We start from the raw sequence: 18,941 nt of genomic DNA on the forward strand, positions 1-18,941 counted from the left end.
GCTTACGCAGTACCGGCCTCCGTGGCGCCCCCAAATGCCGCACTGTTGAGTCATCCCAGTGCTGCCTCCTCCGCCCTGCGCTCCCCAGCCCCGCTCCTGGAGTCAGAAGATGCAGACGATACTGTTCCCGGAGGCAAGAGGGCGTCTTCACGCAGGCACCAAGAAGCTCCCAGTAGTGTATGCCTTAATGGTGCCGCTCTTGTCTGCGTCTACACTTGGGGCCTTGGCTTCTGACTTGGGGAGTGTACAGCTCTGCCCGACAACAACCCAGCTTGGAAAGAGAAGCTCAAGGCGCAGGGAGGCCGAGCACCGCGCGGACACAAGCGGCTCCGGGCGGGCTCGGCACCCCCAGGCACCGTCTCCTAGTTACCGCGGCGCTCGCGGGCCTGGCGGCCGTTGTCCGGGCGACTGCGCAGCGCGGGCACCCCGCGGCCCCTCCCCTTGAGGCGCGCGCGACCTGGGTGCCATGGCGGCGGCGGCGGTGACAGGGGAGGCCTCGAGGCCGCAGTGGGCGCCGCCAGACCACTGCAAGGCGCAGGCGGCGGCTGGGCTGGGCGACGGCGAGGACGCACCAGTGCGGCCGCTGTGCAAGCCCCGTGGCATCTGCTCGCGCGCCTACTTCCTGGTGCTGATGGTGTTCGTGCATCTGTACCTGGGTAACGTGCTGGCGCTGCTGCTCTTCGTGCACTACAGCAATGGCGACGAAAGCAGCGATCCCGGGCCCCAGCACCGCGCCCAGGGCCCCGGGCCCGAGCCCACCTTAGGTCCCCTCACCCGGCTGGAGGGCATCAAGGTGAGGACCTCCCCGCCCCGCCGCGCTCCAGGCCCTGCACGGCTGAGCCCGAGAGGACCGGCACTCAACCCGGGTCCCCACACTGCCCCCGGCGCTGCTCTGCGTCGGTCCCGTGCGCTCCCACTCACGCGTCTGCTGTCGCGCTCCGGGCCGGGGTGACTTGGCCCTTCTTGGGCAGCGCGGTCTGGCGACCCAGCTGCCCGCTGTGCGCCTTTCCCTTAGGTGGGGCACGAACGTAAGGTCCAGCTGGTCACCGACAGGGATCACTTCATCCGAACCCTCAGCCTCAAGCCGCTGCTCTTCGGTAAGTCCGCCAGATACTCCTGGGAAGGGCCAGGGTCTGCGGTTTGGTGGCCACCTTGAGGCTCATTGTGACCACGTGACCTCTATTTTGAAAATGGCTGCTTCAAAGCAGCCCTTCCAGAGGATTACCAAAGTGAAGGACCTTCCCCGTCCTCGCAATAGGGTAACACTCCCTCTTATCCCTACTTCCTGCAGTCCATTATTCCATCACCGGGCTGGCAGAGTGAGCCTGAGGCTGGTGTCTAAACATTTCATTGCAGCTGTCTTCCGTGCCACCATTAATTGTCACCTTCTAGAACTAGGGGAAGGTGGGAGACTGATAACCAGCTTTCTGCCGACCTCAGGACCTCTGGGGAAAATCCCACTGCCCAAGTGGGCCTTGTGGTCTGATGAGAAGCAGGCTGTCGAAATGTAGGTAAACTGGTGCCCCCCACCAGCCTCCTCCACCGGAGCACCAGTCAGAGGCTCAGCTTTTGCTGCCAGCGCTCTGAGATTCTTCTTACCGTGAAGTCTTTGTTCAGCCATCATGGGCAAAGCCTTCTAGGGTGACTTCACTTGGAGCCACAACATAGCTCATTGTTTCTGAGCTCGTTATGTGCTTGCCTTCGTATGATTATTTCATTTAATTCCTGCAACCCCTCTGTGATGTGGGTGTAGATCCTACCCTCAGACCAGTGGGGGAGAAAGTTAGGCACAGAGAGCTGCTGTGGCTTGGCCAGGCTGACACGGTTACTTTAGTGGTGAAGCTAGGATTAGAACCCACATAGCCTGCCTCTAAGGCCTGCGCAGCAAAGCCACAGTGAGAGCTGTGAAGACCCCAGAGTCCTTCAAAGGCCACCAGTGTCAACAAGATGGGGACCCCTAGTCCCATGGACCTTGTCCAGGGTGTTTGTACAGCCCAGCCCTGGGTACCTGGCCTCTGTGACAAACATATTTGCAAACCCAGGGCCATTCCTGCCTGCGGGGGGATGGAATGGGTTAGGAGCTGGGGCCAAAGTAGAACATTTGAGCACATGTCATTACCTCCAAGCAGAGAGTCCTGGTTGGGGATTATGCCTAGACCTGTCAGAAGGATGTCATATGCATGCTGTTTATAGGGAAATAGATTATGCTGTCAGTCCTGTTGTGGGAGGGGCATCCAAAGGTGGTGGTTGTTATTACTGTTACTATTGAATAAAGTTGAAATCTGTGCCAGGCACTATTTTAGGTGCTGGGAACACAGCATTGAACTAAATATAAACAATGAAACAAAACCCTGAAGCTGACATTCAAATGAAGAGGAAACAGACAAAAAAATATATACATTGGTGTTTCAGATGGTGATATGTGATTGCAAACAAGTAAGGCACATTTTTTTTCTTTTTTCTTTTTTGCCAACATAAAATACCTGACAGGGCTGGGCGCGGTGACTCATGCCTATAATCCCAGCACTTTGGGAGGCTGAGGCAGGCGGATCACTTCAGGTCAGGAATTCAAGGCCAGCCTGACCAACATGGTGAAACCTCATCTCTACTAAAAATACAAAAATTAGCCGGGTGTCGTGGCGGACACCTGTATCCCAGCTGTTCGGGAGGCTGACGCATGAGAATTACTTGAACCCAGGAGGCAGAGGTTGCAGTGAGTCAACATTGCACCACTGCACTCCAGCCTAGGCAACAGAGAGAGACCCCGTCTCAAAAAAAAAAAAAAAAGACAAAAAGAAAATAGCAGACAGTAAGGCAGAAGTTCAGCTGGGATTGGAACTCTTTTTTTTTTTTTTTAGACAGAGTTTCTCTCTTGTTGTCCAGGCTGGAGTGCAATGGTGTGATCTCAGCTCACTGCAACCTCCGCCTCCCGGGTTCAAGCGATTCTCCTGCCTCAGCCTCCCAAGTAGCTGGGATTACAGGCATGTGCCACCATGTCCGGCTAATTTTTTGCATTTTTAGTAGAGATGGGCTTTCACCATGTTAGCCAGGATGGTCTCCATCTCCTGACCTCAGGTGATCTGCCCTCCTTGGCCTCCCAAAGTGCTGGGATTACAGGTTAGAACCACCGTGCCTGGCTGGAACCCTTAATAAGGTAGCCAAGGTGGACCTGCCTGAGAAAAATATTTGAGCAAGGCCGGGCTCGGTGGCTCACTCCTGTAATCCCAGCACTTTGGGAGGCCGAGGCGGGTGGATCACCTGAGGTCAGGAGTTCGAGACCAGCCTGACTAACATGCAGGAATTCCATCTACTAAAAATACAAAATTAGCAGGGAGTGGTGGCACATGCCTGTAATCCCAACTACTTGGGAGGCTGAGGCAGGAGAATTGCTTGGACCTGGGAGGCAGAGGTTGTGGTGAGCCAAGATTGTGCCATTGCACTCCAGCCTGGGTAACAAGAATGAAACTCCATCTCAAAAAAAAAAAAAAATTTGAGCAAAGACTTGTGGGAAGTATGAGATAACTGTCAGGAAAGAGGGGTCCAGGAAAGGGACTAATACTCACCCCATTACTACTACACTACTATGAACAGACACATCTGAGGAGGCAGTGTTTTCTCTCAGTAGCCTTCCTGGGATCTGTATATATCTAATTCATATTCATGTTAGGTTAAGTGAGCCATGAAGCCAAAGTCTCCCTAATAAGCAGCTTGTCCTGTAAAGCAGAGAATGAGCCCGGCTTGGTGGTTCATGCTTGTAATCCCAGCACTTTGGGAGGCTGAGGCGGGTGGATCATTTGAGGTCAGGAGTTCAAAACCAGCCTGACCAACATGGTGAAACCCTGTCTCGACTAAAAATACAAAAATTAGCTGGGCATGGTGTCAGATGCCTGTAATCCCAGCTACTCGGGAGGCTGAGGCAGGAGAATCACTTGAACCCGGGAGGTGGAGGTTGCAGTGAGCCAAGATCATGCCACTGTACTCCAGCCTGGGTGACAGTGAGACTCCATCACAGGAAAAAAAAAAAAAAAAAAAAGGCATAGAATGAGAAACCCAGATCTGAAGTCACCAAGAGCAAACTACAAAAAGCAGAGGAAATTTGACAAAAGGTAAACTGGTTCTGGTTAAGCCATCAGATGGATCTCTGTTTCTGCAGACAAATTTCAAAAGGCATAACCAAGAGATTGTAATCAGTGATTACAAGAAGTCCAGATGTGGCTGGGCACGGTGGCTCAAGCCTGTAATCCCAGCACTTTGGGAGGCCGAGACGGGCGGATCACGAGGTCAGGAGATCGAGACTATCCTGGCTAATACGGTGAAACCCCGTCTCTACTAAAAAATAAAAAAAAAAAAAACTAGCCGGGCGAGGTGGCGGGCACCTGTAGTCCCAGCTACTCGAGAGGCTGAGGCAGGAGAATCGCGTAAACCCGGGAGGCGGAGCTTGCAGTGAGCTGAGATCTGGCCACTGCACTCCAGCCTGGGCGACAGAGCGAGACTCCGTCTCAAAAAAATAAATAAATAAAAAATAAAAAAGAAGTCCAGATGTGTGAGAGGGGAGAGGGTGGTCATGGTGGGGCAGTTCCTCAATACTGTGGTATTGGATGACTACAAAAAAGGATGCCTCATCCCCAGCAGCAGCAGTGTCTGTCTTCTGGGCCTGCCTGTCCCTCTGTCCATTGGTCTGCTACCCAGTCATTCTAAATGGGCAAGCAGGGCCCGAGAAGAGTGGGCCTGCTATAGATTCTGCCCCCTCTGCCATGCTGTTCTTGGATCTAAACCTGTGATCTGCCAGCCTCAGGGACCCAAGATACCTGGGATCGAAGAGTGGATGCTCAAGATGTGAGTTGGGGCAAGGGAACTGGGATCCACCCTAAGGTGCCTCCATCTCTGTAGAAGGGAACCCTAGCACTTCTCAGGGAAGACCCCATGCAACCCCCCGTCTCTCTCCTTGAGAAATATTTCCTGTTTCCCACCCCTGTTCCTAAAGATACTTGGCAACTGGGACCTGGGCCACAAAAGGCCCAAACTGAGCTCCTGGCAAATACCTCCATGACTGGTAGGTCATTTTCCCTTGGTAGGGAAATAAAGGATTTGGAATATTGGGTGTCAGCTGAGGGCACCACCTTGTTCAGAAGAGAAGTGCTCCATTTCCAAACCATTGCCACCTCTCTGGGGACATTGCTTTCTTACATGTGGCCTACTTCTCCTGCCATCCTGCCCCACTCCACACTGATTCTGTCATAGCAGGTCAGATCTCATCACTCCCTTTGTTTTGTTTTTGTTTTGAGACGGAATTTCACTTTTGTCGCCCAGGCTGGAGTGCAGTGGTACCATCTTGGCTCACTGTAACCTCTGTCTCCCAGGTTCCAGTGATTCTCCTGCCTCAACTTTCCAAATAGCTGGAACTACAGGCACCCACCACGCCCGGCTAATTTTTTGTATTTTTAGTAGAGACAGGATTTCACCATGTTGGCCAGGCTGGTCTCAAACTCCTGACCTCAGGTGATCTGCCCACCTCGGCCTCCCAATTACAGACGTGAGCCACCGTGCCCAGCAGCTCATCACTCTCTTAAAAGTCTCCAACATTTTCCATTTCACTTCTAAGTCTCATTTGATGCCTGAAAGCCCTCTCGCCTCTTTTTTTTTTTTTTTTTTTTTTTTTTTTTTTGAGACGGAGTCTTGCTCTGTCGCCCAGGCTGGAGTGCGGTGGCGCGATCTCAGCTCACTGCAAGTTCCTCCTTCCGGGTTACGCCATTCTCCTGCCTCAGCCTCCCGAGTAGCTGGGACTACAGGCACCCGCCACCACGCCCGGCTAATTTTTTGTATTTTTAGTAGAGATGGGGTTTCACCATGTTAGCCAGGATGGTCTCCATCTCCTGACCTCATGATCCGCCCACCTCAGCCTCCCAGAGTGCTGGGATTACAGGCGTGAGCCACGGCGCCTGGCCACCCTTTCGCCTCTTAGATGCATCTCCTGCCCCCAACCCCAACTCCATTTACTCCCTGCTGATCCTAAGACACCATAAGCTCACTGCTGCTTCAGGGCCTTTGTACGTACTGTTCCCTCATTAAAAGGCTTAGACCTGGCTCTTCCCACAGAGAGTGCCTTCAGCTCCAGCAGACCTCTGCTCACACATTCCATCCTCAGAGACCTCTTGTCCTCAAACCCATCTTAAGATGTTCCCAGGCACCCTGTTGCATCAACCTGCTGGGTTTTGTTCTCAAATGCTTAGGACTGCTGGAAACTATTTTCTGTATTTATTTGTGTCATTTGTGCCTCTGCCCACAAAGGTGAGCTGCATATGTAAGAGGATTGATTTGTCCCAGCTATGTGTCCAATGGTCAGAGTTGTATCTCCCGCTGATTTTTTTTTTTTTTTTTTTTTTCTGAGATGCAGTCTCACTCTGTTGCCCAGGCTGGAGTATGGTGGTGTGATCTCGGCTCACTGCAACCTCCACCTCCTGGGCTCAAGCCATTCTCCTCCTGCATGAGCCTCCTGAGTAGCTGAAATTACAGGCGCCCACCACCATGCCCAGCTAATTTTTGTATTTTTATCAGAGACAGGGTTTCACCATGTTGGCCAGGCTGGTCCTGACCTCAAGTGATCCTCCCACCTCGACCTCCCAAAGTGCTGGGATTACAGGCGTAAGCCACCGCGGCCAGCCTCCCGCTAATCCTTGGCTGGCTGGAGGAGTTCACTGGGTGCTCGCAACCCAGTCCAGCATCTGCCTGCTGGCTTAAAGCATCCTCCACATACCCTTCTGACTTGGCACCCTCTTCAAAGGCAGCAGGGGATACTACCAGTGGCCAGCAAGAGTTTTCTTTCTTTTTTTTTTTTTTTTTTGAGATGGAGTCTTGCTCTGTCGCCCAGGTTGGAGTGCAGTGGTGCAATCTCGGCTCACTGCAAGCTCCACCTCCCAGGTTCACGCCATTCTCCTGCCTCAACCTCCCGAGTAGCTGGGACTACAGGCGCCCACCACCACGCCTGGCTAATTTTTTTTGTATTTTTTTAGTAGAGACGGGGTTTCACTGTGTTAGCCAGGATGGTCTTGATCTCCTGACCTCATGACCCGCCCGCCTCGGCCTCACAAAGTGCTGAGATTACAGGTGTGAGCCACCGTGTCCGATCGCCAGCAAGAGTTTTAATCCATTTTTCTTAACGATTTGAGGTAAATGAGTAATTGCTACCAGTATACAAAACAATTTATTTTAAAATCATGACTGCTTTATCATAGGATTTCTAAATGTATTCTTTTTCAGCTTAAGAAAACCATTAGGCAGCTACATCAGACTGTGGTGTTCATGATAAACACTGGAGGCCCAAAAGTAGAGAAAGAATTTTAGTGTGCCTATCAGTTCAAGGTTGCTTTTTTTTTTTTTTTTTTTTTTGAGATGAGTCTCTCTCTATCGCCAGGCTGGAGTGCAGTGTGGTGCGATCTCAGCCCGCTGCAACCTCCACCTCCCACGTTCAAGCAATTCTCCTGCCTTAGCCTCCCAAGTAGCTGGGACTACAGGTGCGTACCATCTCAACTTACTGCAACCTCCGCCTCCTGGGTTCAAGTGATTCTTCTGCCTCAGCCTTCCAAATAGCTGGAACTACAGGCACCCGCCACCACGCCCAGCTAATTTTTGTATTTTTAGTAGAGATGGGTTTTCACCATGTTGGCCAGGATGGACTCAATCTCTTGACCTCGTGATCCGCCTGCCTCAGCCTTCCAAAGTGCTGGGATTACAGGCGTGAGCTATTGCTCCTGGCTAGTTCAAGTTTTTAAGGAATTAAGCTCAGGCTTCTGCATTGCCACACACACCCCTGCTTTTTCATAGGCCTGCTGCTTGACAAAGCTACGGACCCAGTAAAGATTAATCAGGTATAATTGAGTCTGTCCGGGGTTTGACAAACAGCATCATGACCAAGGTGAGCATAGCCCAAGGCTATGTGACTGCCCAGAGACTCAGCTTGGGGTTCTGAGGCACATGGCCAGTAGTAGCAGGTCACTAGCCAGGCTGTCATCCTGGGCCTGGGAAGGACAGAAGGTGGTTTTCCCTACCCAGCATACACAGCTGCCAGGGAGCCTGTCTGACCTCTTGGCCGGACAGAGGACTACCTGCTCAAGAAGCAGTCCCTAGCTGTGTCCACGGAAGGTGTACTTCCACCCTGTTTGAGACTTGTGCCTCTCTGGATTCTGGTTTGTAAATCTCCTTGGGAGGCAGCAGAAAGAGGGTTGTATGTGTTTCCATGGGAGCACACACAATTTGCATGACCACTGCAGAGGCCATGGCTACGAAGTCCCAGGCTCTCCCTGGCAGGGTTAGCCCCTATTCTTGGCACTGGTGAGGGTGCCAATGGCGCACAGCCAGCCGAAAATTTTGGTGGCCCTGGCTCCAGGTAAAGGCCGTCGTTACCAAGAGCCAGCAGCCCTCCATCTTCCCACTCAACACATAGGTCCCTGTGTGCCTTCCTTGGAAAAGAATGTACACGTATGTGACATCCAGCTGCAGCCACTGTTGCAGGGTGGGCTGCAGCTCTGCGGGGGGCAGTGGTCCTGTCTTCAGCACCTCTAGTCTGGAGTACAGGTTGCAGTCCCAGGGGCCAGAGGAAGTACTGTTGTGCCTGGAGAACCTGACCTTCACTGCTGAGTGGGAACAGAGGGGCTGGTGAGGAGATGGGCCTCTAGGAGTCCTCCCTAAACCCCCAAGAGTGTTTAATCCACCAGTCCCCTCCACCTGGTCTTGTCTGATGCTCTGCCCTTAGAATCAGGCTCTTAGGATGCCACCTTCCTCAGCAGAATTTTTGGCTTTGTTTTGTTGTTTTAGCAATGTCCTATGCTTGTAAAGGAATTTTTTCTTTTCGTTCTAACCAGGCATAGCATTTGGGTATTCCCTCTTACATTGCCTCAGCACCGAGCCAGGAGCTGCATTGGAGGCACTTGGCACTTGGAAGAGGTGTGTAAAGCTACAGGCCCAGGACTCATCAAAGTCACTGGTGCAGAGAGTGCCCAGGACCTCCTTGGAGGAGCCTGCATCCTGCAACTTGCAGTCCCTGCAGCTGGCACGCAGTGCTGGGAAGAGGGGCAGGGCGAGGCACCTGTGGTTGTGGTTGGGGTGGAGTGAGGAGGGAGTGGAGGGGGCTGATCCCTCCCACTTTTCCCTCTTTTTTACCCTTTTTGAGAGGGATGCCTGCTGTAGGTGACATTGAGTACAGTTTACCTGATCCCCTGGGGAATCATTTGAAAGGGGTGGGGCAGAGCAAGGTGGAGACCAGCCATGTGCAGACTCACATGGGCAGTCCAGGCGGGAGCTGTTTTTGGCCATGGCAGTGATGCAGAGATCATGGCCCAAGGGGAAGCGTCCACAGCGCAGGATGGCTGGCCAGGGGTAGCCATAGCAGGCCATGATGGGCTCGCAGCTGACCTGCATGGCCTCGCACAGGCTGTGGGAGGGGTAGATGACCCTTTGGGGGAAAGGGTTGGGGGCTGCACTGCCACAGGCTGGGCACCCAGATCATCTGGAACCTCTCCATGTTCCTACCCCTGTCTAGTGGCCTGGAATTCTCTGGTTGCTGGGCAACGACACTGGTCGCCTAGCAACAGCCCTGTAGCCTGGCTTTCCCACTTTCCCCACATCTCAGTCCTCAGCTCTGCCTCTTCACTCCCAATGCTTCTGTCTTATCTCCTCCGCCTCCTCCCACTCAAGTGTCTTGCCAGCTTTCCAGTGCACCTCGCCCTCCAGTTCTGTGGCCATCCAGTGTCTGCGAGAGGCAGCCTGCACCTTGGGCCTTTACTCTCCATCTTAAAGTGAGGAAGCAGGGCCCTCCCTCTTGTCCTGAAAGGCCTTCAGGGCACCGCAGCCAGGGCTGGGGTTGGCAAACAGTACAAGGGCTTGATCCTGAGTTCTGCTGATATGGCCACCCAGAGGCTCTGGGAGGGAACTGTTGTTCACAGGATAGGTTAGGCTGGGGAAGAGGAAACAGCCTTGGGATCTCTGGACTCTCTGGGAGAAAAGGCCACCAAAAGGGCCTCTGCTCCATCTCTTGCCAGGGTCTCTTTGGACAGACAGAGCTTCCACACCTCAATGGCGAGGAGGTCCCAGCCCATCTGCCCCCAACCCCCAGCCTGAAGTGACTTGTCCACCTGCCCTGTCTTGACATTCAAGAGCCCTTGACCACCATTGGTGGTCTCCTGCCTAAGGGCACCTGGTTCCCTCTTCTGGAACACTCTAATAAAACGATCCATTATCCTCCCTGTCCCTGTCAGTGCCCAGCCCTGATAGGTGCTCACTGAAGACCTGAGCCACCAGAGCAGGGCCCTGAGGGAGCCCTCCAGGGTCATGCACCTGGAAGCCCCTGTCCTACCTGTCAAGGCATACAGGGGCAAAGAGCAGAGGAAGAGGCAGGCATCGGTGTGGCACTCCCGGGCAAGCAGGGGCAGCCAGCTGACCAACTGCTGGATGGCCTCAGCTGCTGTGTCGTGGTCCAGCAAGTTGAGCAGCAGCATCTGTGTAGCCAATATCATGGCATAGGGCCATGGCTTGGGGAATGGGCATGCACCTCATGCAGCCCCAGGGAGCCCCTGACCCTGCCTTCACCCCACAGCATCACCAGCGTCACCAGCAGCCACAGCCCTCGCTTCATCACTGCCTTCTGTGCCTTGGTCTTAATGAACTGAGGTTGAGGGTTTTATAGGGCTATTCCTGCACCCCAGGAGCCGACAGAGGAGCTCCTGCAGGGGTCTGTACAGCTCCGAGGTGCCTGGACCCACCTGGTGAGGCCCCAACATGCTGACTGGGCTGTTTGTTTTTGATTAGCACACAGCGGGGGACTGTAGAGGCTGGAGGCATCTCCACTGGGCTTGCGGATTACTGGCACCTAATAAACTGAAGAAACCTGGGCCTGTGTTTTCTTTTTCTGGCTTCCTTTTTCTTTCTTTTAAAATTTTGAGTTAAGCAATCAGGAGGTGACTCTGTTGATTTGCAATTTGATCTAACCCATTGTTCCACAGGGCTGTCTCCCCTTGGATCACACCCTTTCTGGGTTTGCTGGGGTAACATGATCATGCAGGCCACTAGTGGGGGCCTTTGTCCTATCCTCAATGTTATCACGTCAGGGTCACCTGCTCCTAGTAGCTGAATCTGGTCATGAGCATGGTTTCTGGAAAACAGCACGCTGGGTGGCCCGTGGCAAGGCACTTATTTCTCTGTGCTTGGGTTTCCTCTTAGATAGGACGGTTGAATTAATGGGGCCTGGCCTTCTAGGGTAAGTATAAGGATTGAGGAGTTGATATGTATGAAGTACTTAGGACAGTGCCTTGGGCAGAGTTTGTGCTACCTAAGTATTTTCTGTTGTAATTACTATTAAAAACCACTCCAGGCCAGGTGTGGTAGCTCATGCTTATAATCCCAGCATTTTTGAGCCTGAGGTGGAAGGATCGCTTGAGCCCAGGACATTGAGACCAGTCTGGGCAACATAGGGAGACTCCATCTCTACAAAAAATAATAAAATAAAATTTTAAAAGCTCCAACCCTGATGCTGAGCGGCCATTTTCCTTCCTCTTAGCAATGGCTGGAACTTTGTGCTGGAAGTGTAACTGAGAGAAGTGGCAGGCCACTCCGCAGGTAGCAGTGCCGCCCTTCCTCCAATCAGCTCCTCTGTGTGCTTCTTGTCCCCCAGTGAAGTCCTCTCTCCCAGCAACAAGGGAAGGAAGCAGGGCCCATGCTCCCACTCTGGAAGTGTCTGGGGCTACCAGAATGTGGGCTCCCTAGATGTGAGGCTCAGGTTCTAGCTCCACCAAGCCACCTACCAGCTATGCCTGGTGTGCAGGCAGCCAGCCACTGAAGCCAAGCCCCAGACCTGACTAATCTTTACTCAGGGGTGTAGAAGCATAGAGTAGGCACTCAGTGAACATTTGTACCAGGGAAGGAATTGAGGAAGCAAAGGATACCCTGGGATATCTTTTCAGAGAGCAGTATCTGCCCCAAACCTGAGTAACCCTCAGTGATCTTCCAGCATTGGGCAACTCGGCCCTGGTCAGATGGCCAGCACCCATCTACGCAGGAAATTGGAGGGGAAGGCCCTTGGACTGGCCTAAAGCATTGGACGTCTTGTGCTTTTTTTATTTGAATAATGCTGAAAAGTTAAAATGAAAGCAAGAAGCAGCCACCATATCCCCATTTTAAACATTTATACCCAGTAAGAAGTAGCAATCAACCCTCTGCCCTTCAGGACCACCCTCTAGCCTTCAGGACCACCCTCTAGCCTTCAGTCCCAACCCAAAGATGGGTCAGCCCATATCCAGGTTAGCTCTGGCTCACCTCCCAGGGCTCTCCTGGAAAATGTGTGCTCTCATCATCAAGAGAGGTCCCACATTTCCAACGCCAGTCAGCCTTTGCAGGACAACTCAATCTTGACAAGTCAGAATCAAGGGGTCTGTAAAGTCCTCCATCCTCCAGACTTGGCGGCCATTGAGGGACATGCAGTACCCCAGGAACCCTGCAGGGAGGAAGGTACTGGGTGCACCGGCGCCCTGGCTCAGTCCTTGGCCTCACCCACCTCCTCTTCTGGCAGAAATCCCCGGCTTCCTGACTGATGACGAGTGTCGGCTCATCATCCATCTGGCGCAGATGAAGGGGTTACAGCGCAGCCAGATCCTGCCCACTGAAGAGTATGAAGAGGCAATGAGCACTATGCAGGTCAGCCAGCTGGACCTCTTCCAGCTGCTGGACCAGAACCGTGATGGGCACCTGCAGCTCCGCGAGGTTGGAATCCTGGGACCTGAGTAGGCTCAGGGTGGGAGTGCCCAGAATCACCTTTCTGGTGGCCAGGTCACTTGTCCAGCCCAGCCCTGGTCCCAAGAGTCAGACACCACCCAGACCTGGTCCCAAGAGTCAAATACCACCCAGACCTGCCTGGGCATACCCAGACCTGGGGGGTCCCCCTTCCCTCTAGAGAGCCCCTGGCTATGCTGGGAACCTCAGAAGGTGGCAGGAGAATCCACCTGAGGTTGATGGCATTTATTACCATAGTTTTCAAGGGATGGACCTTCTATAGCGTGCATTCCTTGCTGTCATGGCTGGGGGCCCCACAGAACTCATGGTGGATGGGGTGGCAGCTTTGAGGTGGCCAGCAGCCTGCCTCTCTCTCTGCATACCTCTCACACACTCTACAGCCAGGCTGGAGGGCCAAGCTTCTGAGAGAAGTCTGGCAGAGTGGTGGTGGGGGCACTGCCCACACAGAACACCCCACTGAGCCTGGTCTTCCTGAGGGGCCTGGTGGTCATGCCCTAACCAGGTCTCTCCCTGGTGCCTGTTCTCCCTTCACACCCAGGACTTGGCTTTCCCCATCTCACCCGGAGCATCTGAGTGGGACACAGGCATGTCCTTCACTCTGCTTCCACCCAACAGTGCTCTCCATGAAGGCCACAGGCCCTTAATCCGGGAATGCAAATGGCCCTATGCCTCTTGACCCCCAGCCCCCAGCCTTCTCCTCAGATGCTCTGTACCTTTCTTTCTTTTTTTTTTTTTTTTTTTTTTTTTTTGAGACGGAGTCTCGCTCTGTCACCCAGGCTGGAGTGCAGTGGCCGGATCTCAGCTCACTGCAAGCCGGGTTTACGCCATTCTCCGGCCTCAGCCTCCCGAATAGCTGGGACTACAGGCGCCCGCCACCTCGCCCGGCTAGTTTTTTGTATTTCTTAATAGAGACGGGGTTTCACCGTGTTAGCCAGGATGGTCTCGATCTCCTGACCTCGTGATCCGCCCGTCTCGGCCTCCCAAAGTGCTGGGATTACAGGCTTGAGCCACCGCGCCCGGCCTCTTTTTTTTTTTTTTTTTTTTGAGACAGAGTCTCGCTCTGTCGCCCAGGCTGGAGTGCAGTGGCACGATCTCAGCTCACTGCAAGCTCTGCCTCCCGGGTTCACACCATTCTGCCTCAGCCACCCAAGTAGCTGGGACTACAGGCGCCCACCAACACGCCTGGCTAATTTTTTTGTATTTTTAGTAGAGACGGAGTTTCACCGTGGTCTCGATCTCCTGACTTCGTGATCCACCCACCTCGGCCTCCCAAAGTGCTGGGATTACAGGCGTGAGCCACCGCGCCCAGCCTGCTCTGTACCTTTCTACCTGCACTCACTTCAGCCCAATGGGCTCTGCCCTGTGTCCTCATCCATGCCCTCACCTGAACACTTTGCTCCACAACAAGCACTGGGCCATCTGTTCTCTGCTGGCTCTCCATCACTGGGGTAACCCATTGAGGGACCCTCTTATGCTTTAGGTCCTGGCCCAGACTCGCCTGGGAAATGGATGGTGGATGACTCCAGAGAGCATTCAGGAGATGTACACCGCGATCAAGGCCGACCCTGATGGTGACGGTGAGCTCACACCTCTGCACAGTCCTATCCCTGCGAGACTCCTGCCCACTCCCAGGTGCACCATTTTGAAAACTTGGGCCCTTCCCCCACAGCCAGGCAGCCTCTCTGTACCCCTTTATAGTGGCCAGAGATGGGGAGGCAAGGTCCCAGCCTTGCTTTTTACCCCTGCCTGGGAAGTAGGCAGGCAGCCAGGGCCCCCGTTCCCCTTGGTGATGGTCTTGTGAGGGCAGTTCTTAGAGACCCTTTTGATAACATCAGGCAGAGTTGAGAGCCTGAGGACAGGAAGTAGGGCTGCTAGTTGGCAGAAAACAGAGTGGGTGGAGCAGGAGCAAGGCAACAGTGAGGCCAGCTAGAGCTTGGCTGTTTACCCTGCTCCATCCATCTCTCCAGCCAGACACGAGGTCCATCCCAGCAGACAGCCTCCCTGGTCTAAATGAGATCTCCCTTGCCTTCCTCTTGTCCACCTGGAGTCATGCTGAAGCGCCTAAAGTGGTAGTGCTGCTAACTGTGCTAACTGCTGGGGAGGGGTGGGCCGGGAAGCTGTCAGGCAAGTGGTGCCCCCTCTGGTAATAACTCTCAGGAGGTTTCTGAGGTGTGATCATCACTCTCATGCCCAAATTCTGGACCAAGAAAGGAAGATACAGCAGTTAAAAAGGACTTGGAAGAGTCGCTTTGCGGCTGGTGAACCAGTGAAGAATCTGGCCATGACCTGTGGCTGGATGGCTGCCATACTGCTACGGGCCCCAGAACAGAGGTGGTGACAGGCTCACAGCCCTCGAATGTCTCCCACCCTCAGAGGAATCTGGGCCAGAGTGGAAGGTGACGTCCTCAGGTCAGCCAGAATAACATGGAGCAAAGATACCAGCTACTCTTCCAGAACCCCAAGAGGGTGGAGCCCCTGCTTAATGGTTTGAGCAGGGGCAGTGGAGAATGTTCTCATGAGAGGGGGTGGCCTGACTTTCATTGCTAATGTGGGCTGGTAATGCAGCAGCCAGGGCTGGTGAGGTAGGTTCCACTCAGGATGAGACCTGAGGTCATGAGGAACTCCCTGGGGACTGGCCCTACTTGTACCCTGACGTATGTATGTAAGGCCCTGGATGAGGCCCAGCACTGCCTGCTCTCTCCTCACCCTCCACAGGCTGGAGAGTGGCCACCACTCTATGCAGCCAGGCTGGAATGCCAGGGCCCTGGCCATATGGCTCAAGCTTCCTTTGGAGAACCTTCTCTGGCCACTCTAATAGGGGGTGGGCCTCTTCCTTCTTAGGGCCAAATTAGGGCTTAAACTGAGAAAAGGAACTGCTCTGGGTCTTCCCGTAAAGCCTGTTGTGACAGAAACCAGGTTCATCTGACCCAAAAGTCCAGATGGGGGACAAGTGTACATGGCCCCTCAGTGCCTGAGGTCAGGGGCTGCTGCTGCCTTTGGGGTAGGTAGGGAAGTGCAGCCTGTCACTGTGGCGTCCCAATATGGGCTTGGCGAGCATTGATGGTGGGTGCCCTGTGCAGGAGTGCTGAGTCTGCAGGAGTTCTCCAACATGGACCTTCGAGACTTCCACAAGTACATGAGGAGCCACAAGGCAGAGTCCAGTGAGCTGGTGCGGAACAGCCACCATACCTGGCTCTACCAGGGTGAGGGTGCCCACCACGTCATGCGTGCCATCCGCCAGAGGTGAGCACCTGAAACTGTTCTCACTGGAGCAGGGGGAGAAGACTGGGCAGGGCCTCCACAGAAGCCCTTGTCTGGGGCCAAGAGGACAGAATGTATTAACCCATTTGGGATTAAGTTCCATTTGTTAGACCAGGATTGGGACCCACTGAAAGACAGGCAATTAACAAAGGCAAATTAGCCCTCTGCGCAGGCGCACAGTGGGCCACTGGGATTAGAGAGACTGAGCACTTCTTTTCTGCTGATAAATGACCCCTTATCTTTACCCACAGGACCTCTTCTGTCAGAGCAGGCAAGGGTTTTTAAATAAACAACTTCCTTCCACGGAAGGAGGACCTCAGGACTCCTGCCCCTTTATTTAGTGGAAATGTCATCATTTCCACACAGCAGGTGTCTCTGTCTTTGGCATCTGAGGGAGAAGGACTCATCATGAGTAACCTCTTCCTGCTCTTACAGGGCCAGTCTGAGATGGCTTAAGGGACTTCCAGGGGAGGTGGGTAGGGGCAGAGCTTGTGGCAGGCCCAGGGTCCACCTTGGCCAGCTCCTTCAGGTCACCACCTTGCCTGGGCTGCCCAGCCAAATGCCTGCTGCCCACCAGGGTGCTGCGCCTCACTCGCCTGTCGCCTGAGATCGTGGAGCTCAGCGAGCCGCTGCAGGTTGTTCGATATGGTGAGGGGGGCCACTACCATGCCCACGTGGACAGTGGGCCTGTGTACCCAGAGACCATCTGCTCCCATACCAAGCTGGTAGCCAACGAGTCTGTACCCTTCGAGACCTCCTGCCGGCAAGTATCTCCCAACTGGGGGCTGCCTTCAATCCCCAGACCAGGAACGCCCATGACACAGGCACAGCCCTGCACTGTGGGCATGCCCCTTAGCATGGGGCCAGGAGATTGCCTGGTTATCCCAGTCAGTGATGCCCTCACCTCTCCCCACAAGCTATTTACCAAATGGCTGGATAGGGGTGGCTACTGGCCATGGTGTCCACTGGAGTCAACAGTCAACACAGACTGAAGTACCCACAGACACCAAAACTTGCCCCCAGAGTTCTGAAGCAAGGGGCAAGGCTGGGCCCCCAGCTTGTCTTGCCCATTCCCCCAGGTGTGGATCTTGATTCCACTTAGAGAAGCTGAAGCTGTGCCTCCCTCCCCTGTCAAGGCAGTTCTTTCCTCTTCAGGTGGCTGTTCTGGACCAGCCCCTTCTGATCCCCAAGGAGCCCTTCAGCATGCCCTGTTGCTTCTGCTAGCCTGCCTTTCCCTGCCAGGCCCTTGCTCGGGGCCATGGCATTTAGCTAAGTGCACCTGTGATCTTGGCCAAAAAACCATTGCAACTCACAGTAAGAGACTGGGTTTGGGGGAAGGAGGAGCTAGGGACATTTTGGCACTGGCCTGCCCTATTGTCACCCATCCTAGTCTGTCCTGGTCCCTGGCAACAGGAACCTGGGCAGCTTATCCTGCCCACAGGTAAGCCCCCGGGAGCATCCACAACTGGGGACCTGCTCAGTGGCCCCCCTGCCTTACAGCTACATAACAGTGCTGTTTTATTTGAACAACGTCACCGGTGGGGGTGAGACTGTTTTCCCTGTAGCAGATAACAGAACCTACGATGAAATGGTAAGGGTCGACCGCGCTATTACTCTTGTGGGCTGGCAGGGGCTTGGGCAAGTGAAGTACACACCTCTCCAGGTCTAAGGATGTGGGCCCAAATGATTCCTTGGGCATATCTGGTTGGTTTCCCTTTGGTCACCCTTGGCTGGCCTGGCCATAGTGGGGACAGGTTGAACACCCCACCACCCTGCTGCCCACAGAGTCTGATTCAGGATGACGTGGACCTCCGTGACACACGGAGGCACTGTGACAAGGGAAACCTGCGTGTCAAGCCCCGACAGGGCACAGCAGTCTTCTGGTACAACTACCTGCCTGATGGGCAAGGTGAGGGTCTATGGCCAGGCCTGGGGGGTGCCCTGAGGACAGCTTCCCTTTACCCAGTCCCCATCTGCCACAATGGAGGTCTGTTTCTGGCTGCTTTCCAAATGGTTTTCTGCTCCTGGTGCCTCCCAAAGGCCATCCTTAGTGGCTTTAGCAGACCGCCCCAGGACCTGTACTGCCTGTTGGGTTATCCCCATCACTATCATTCCCTGATGCCCCAGACTTCCTACTCCCTGGGGCTTGGGACACATGTCCCTTGCCAACCCAGGGTGGGAAGGGATATGGACAGGCCCAATAGCAAGAAAGCTGGTTTCAGAGGGCCAGTGGTGTTGACTACACATTAGTGGGGTGAGATGAGGAGCCCCCAAGGAAGCCTTGGGTCTGGGTGTTTGCTACACAAGGAATGCACAGCTGGACCCACCTTGGTCATGCTCTTGGTCCCTATGAGGCCAAGCTTTGGCCAGCCCAGCCTAGGATCTCATGTCACCCTCCTCTTCTAGGTTGGGTGGGTGACGTGGACGACTACTCGCTGCACGGGGGCTGCCTGGTCACGCGCGGCACCAAGTGGATTGCCAACAACTGGATTAATGTGGACCCCAGCCGAGCGCGGCAAGCGCTGTTCCAACAGGAGATGGCCCGCTTGGCCCGAGAAGGGGGCGCCGAATCGCAGCCCGAGTGGGCTCTGGACCGGGCCTACCGCGATACGCGCGTGGAGCTCTGAGGGAAAAGTTAGCCCCAGTTCCCAGCCGCAGGTCGCCAGTTGCCCAAGATCGGGGGTCCAACTGTCCCTCTGTCCTGTTGCAGACTGGCCAATGTTTTGCCCCACCCCGCCAGCCGCAATACGGCGCAGTTCCTATATTCATGTTATTTATTGTGTACTGACCCCATCTGCCCCGTCAAATAAAAAAACCACAAGGTTGGAGCCGCCTGGCCGGACAAGCTCCGGGTCGGCGGGAGGGAGTCCGCACCAGGTGCGGCAGGCTGCCAGTTAGGAGCG

The 18,941-nt window shown here is 54.3% G+C and overlaps 1 protein-coding gene and 1 long non-coding RNA gene across 5 annotated transcripts; one reads left to right on the forward strand and one right to left on the reverse strand.

Moving 5' to 3' along the window:
* Positions 1-111: 111 nt before the first annotated feature.
* On the forward strand, positions 112-18,866 carry P4HTM (prolyl 4-hydroxylase, transmembrane). Of its 4 annotated transcripts, none has more exons than XM_028844103.2 (9): positions 112-793; positions 1,016-1,097; positions 12,557-12,747; positions 14,258-14,354; positions 15,858-16,020; positions 16,616-16,925; positions 17,480-17,629; positions 17,824-17,947; positions 18,445-18,866. In XM_028844103.2, the coding sequence occupies exons 1-9, from the start codon at positions 467-469 to the stop codon at positions 18,663-18,665; spliced, it is 1,665 nt and encodes a 554-aa protein (XP_028699936.1). In that variant the 5' UTR covers positions 112-466; the 3' UTR covers positions 18,666-18,866. The 4 variants fall into 4 exon arrangements, with proteins under 4 accessions (XP_028699936.1, XP_077848884.1, XP_014986445.1 ...); XM_077992758.1 differs by having other exon boundaries at positions 16,616-16,801; positions 17,539-17,629; positions 17,824-17,974; positions 18,419-18,866; XM_015130959.3 differs by having other exon boundaries at positions 16,616-16,801; positions 17,539-17,629.
* On the reverse strand, positions 1,015-4,033 carry LOC144339189 (uncharacterized). The gene is made up of 2 exons (XR_013413948.1): positions 3,441-4,033; positions 1,015-2,826 (listed from the first exon to the last, which is right to left on the reverse strand). It is a non-coding gene; the product is annotated as an uncharacterized LOC144339189 (long non-coding RNA).
* Positions 18,867-18,941: the final 75 nt, after the last annotated feature.

Source organism: Macaca mulatta, chromosome 2 (genome assembly GCF_049350105.2).
Source record: "Macaca mulatta isolate MMU2019108-1 chromosome 2, T2T-MMU8v2.0, whole genome shotgun sequence".
Lineage (NCBI taxonomy): Eukaryota > Metazoa > Chordata > Mammalia > Primates > Cercopithecidae > Macaca > Macaca mulatta.

Bases quoted from the DNA above. Each gene is read 5' to 3' on its own strand.
- P4HTM (XM_028844103.2), top strand. From the start codon at position 467: ATGGCGGCGGCGGCGGTGACAGGGGAGGCCTCGAGGCCGCAGTGGGCG. The intron at 794-1,015 runs GTGAGGACCTCC...CCTTTCCCTTAG, and splicing joins CCCGGCTGGAGGGCATCAAG to GTGGGGCACGAACGTAAGGT. The intron at 12,748-14,257 runs GTTGGAATCCTG...CTTATGCTTTAG, and splicing joins GGCACCTGCAGCTCCGCGAG to GTCCTGGCCCAGACTCGCCT.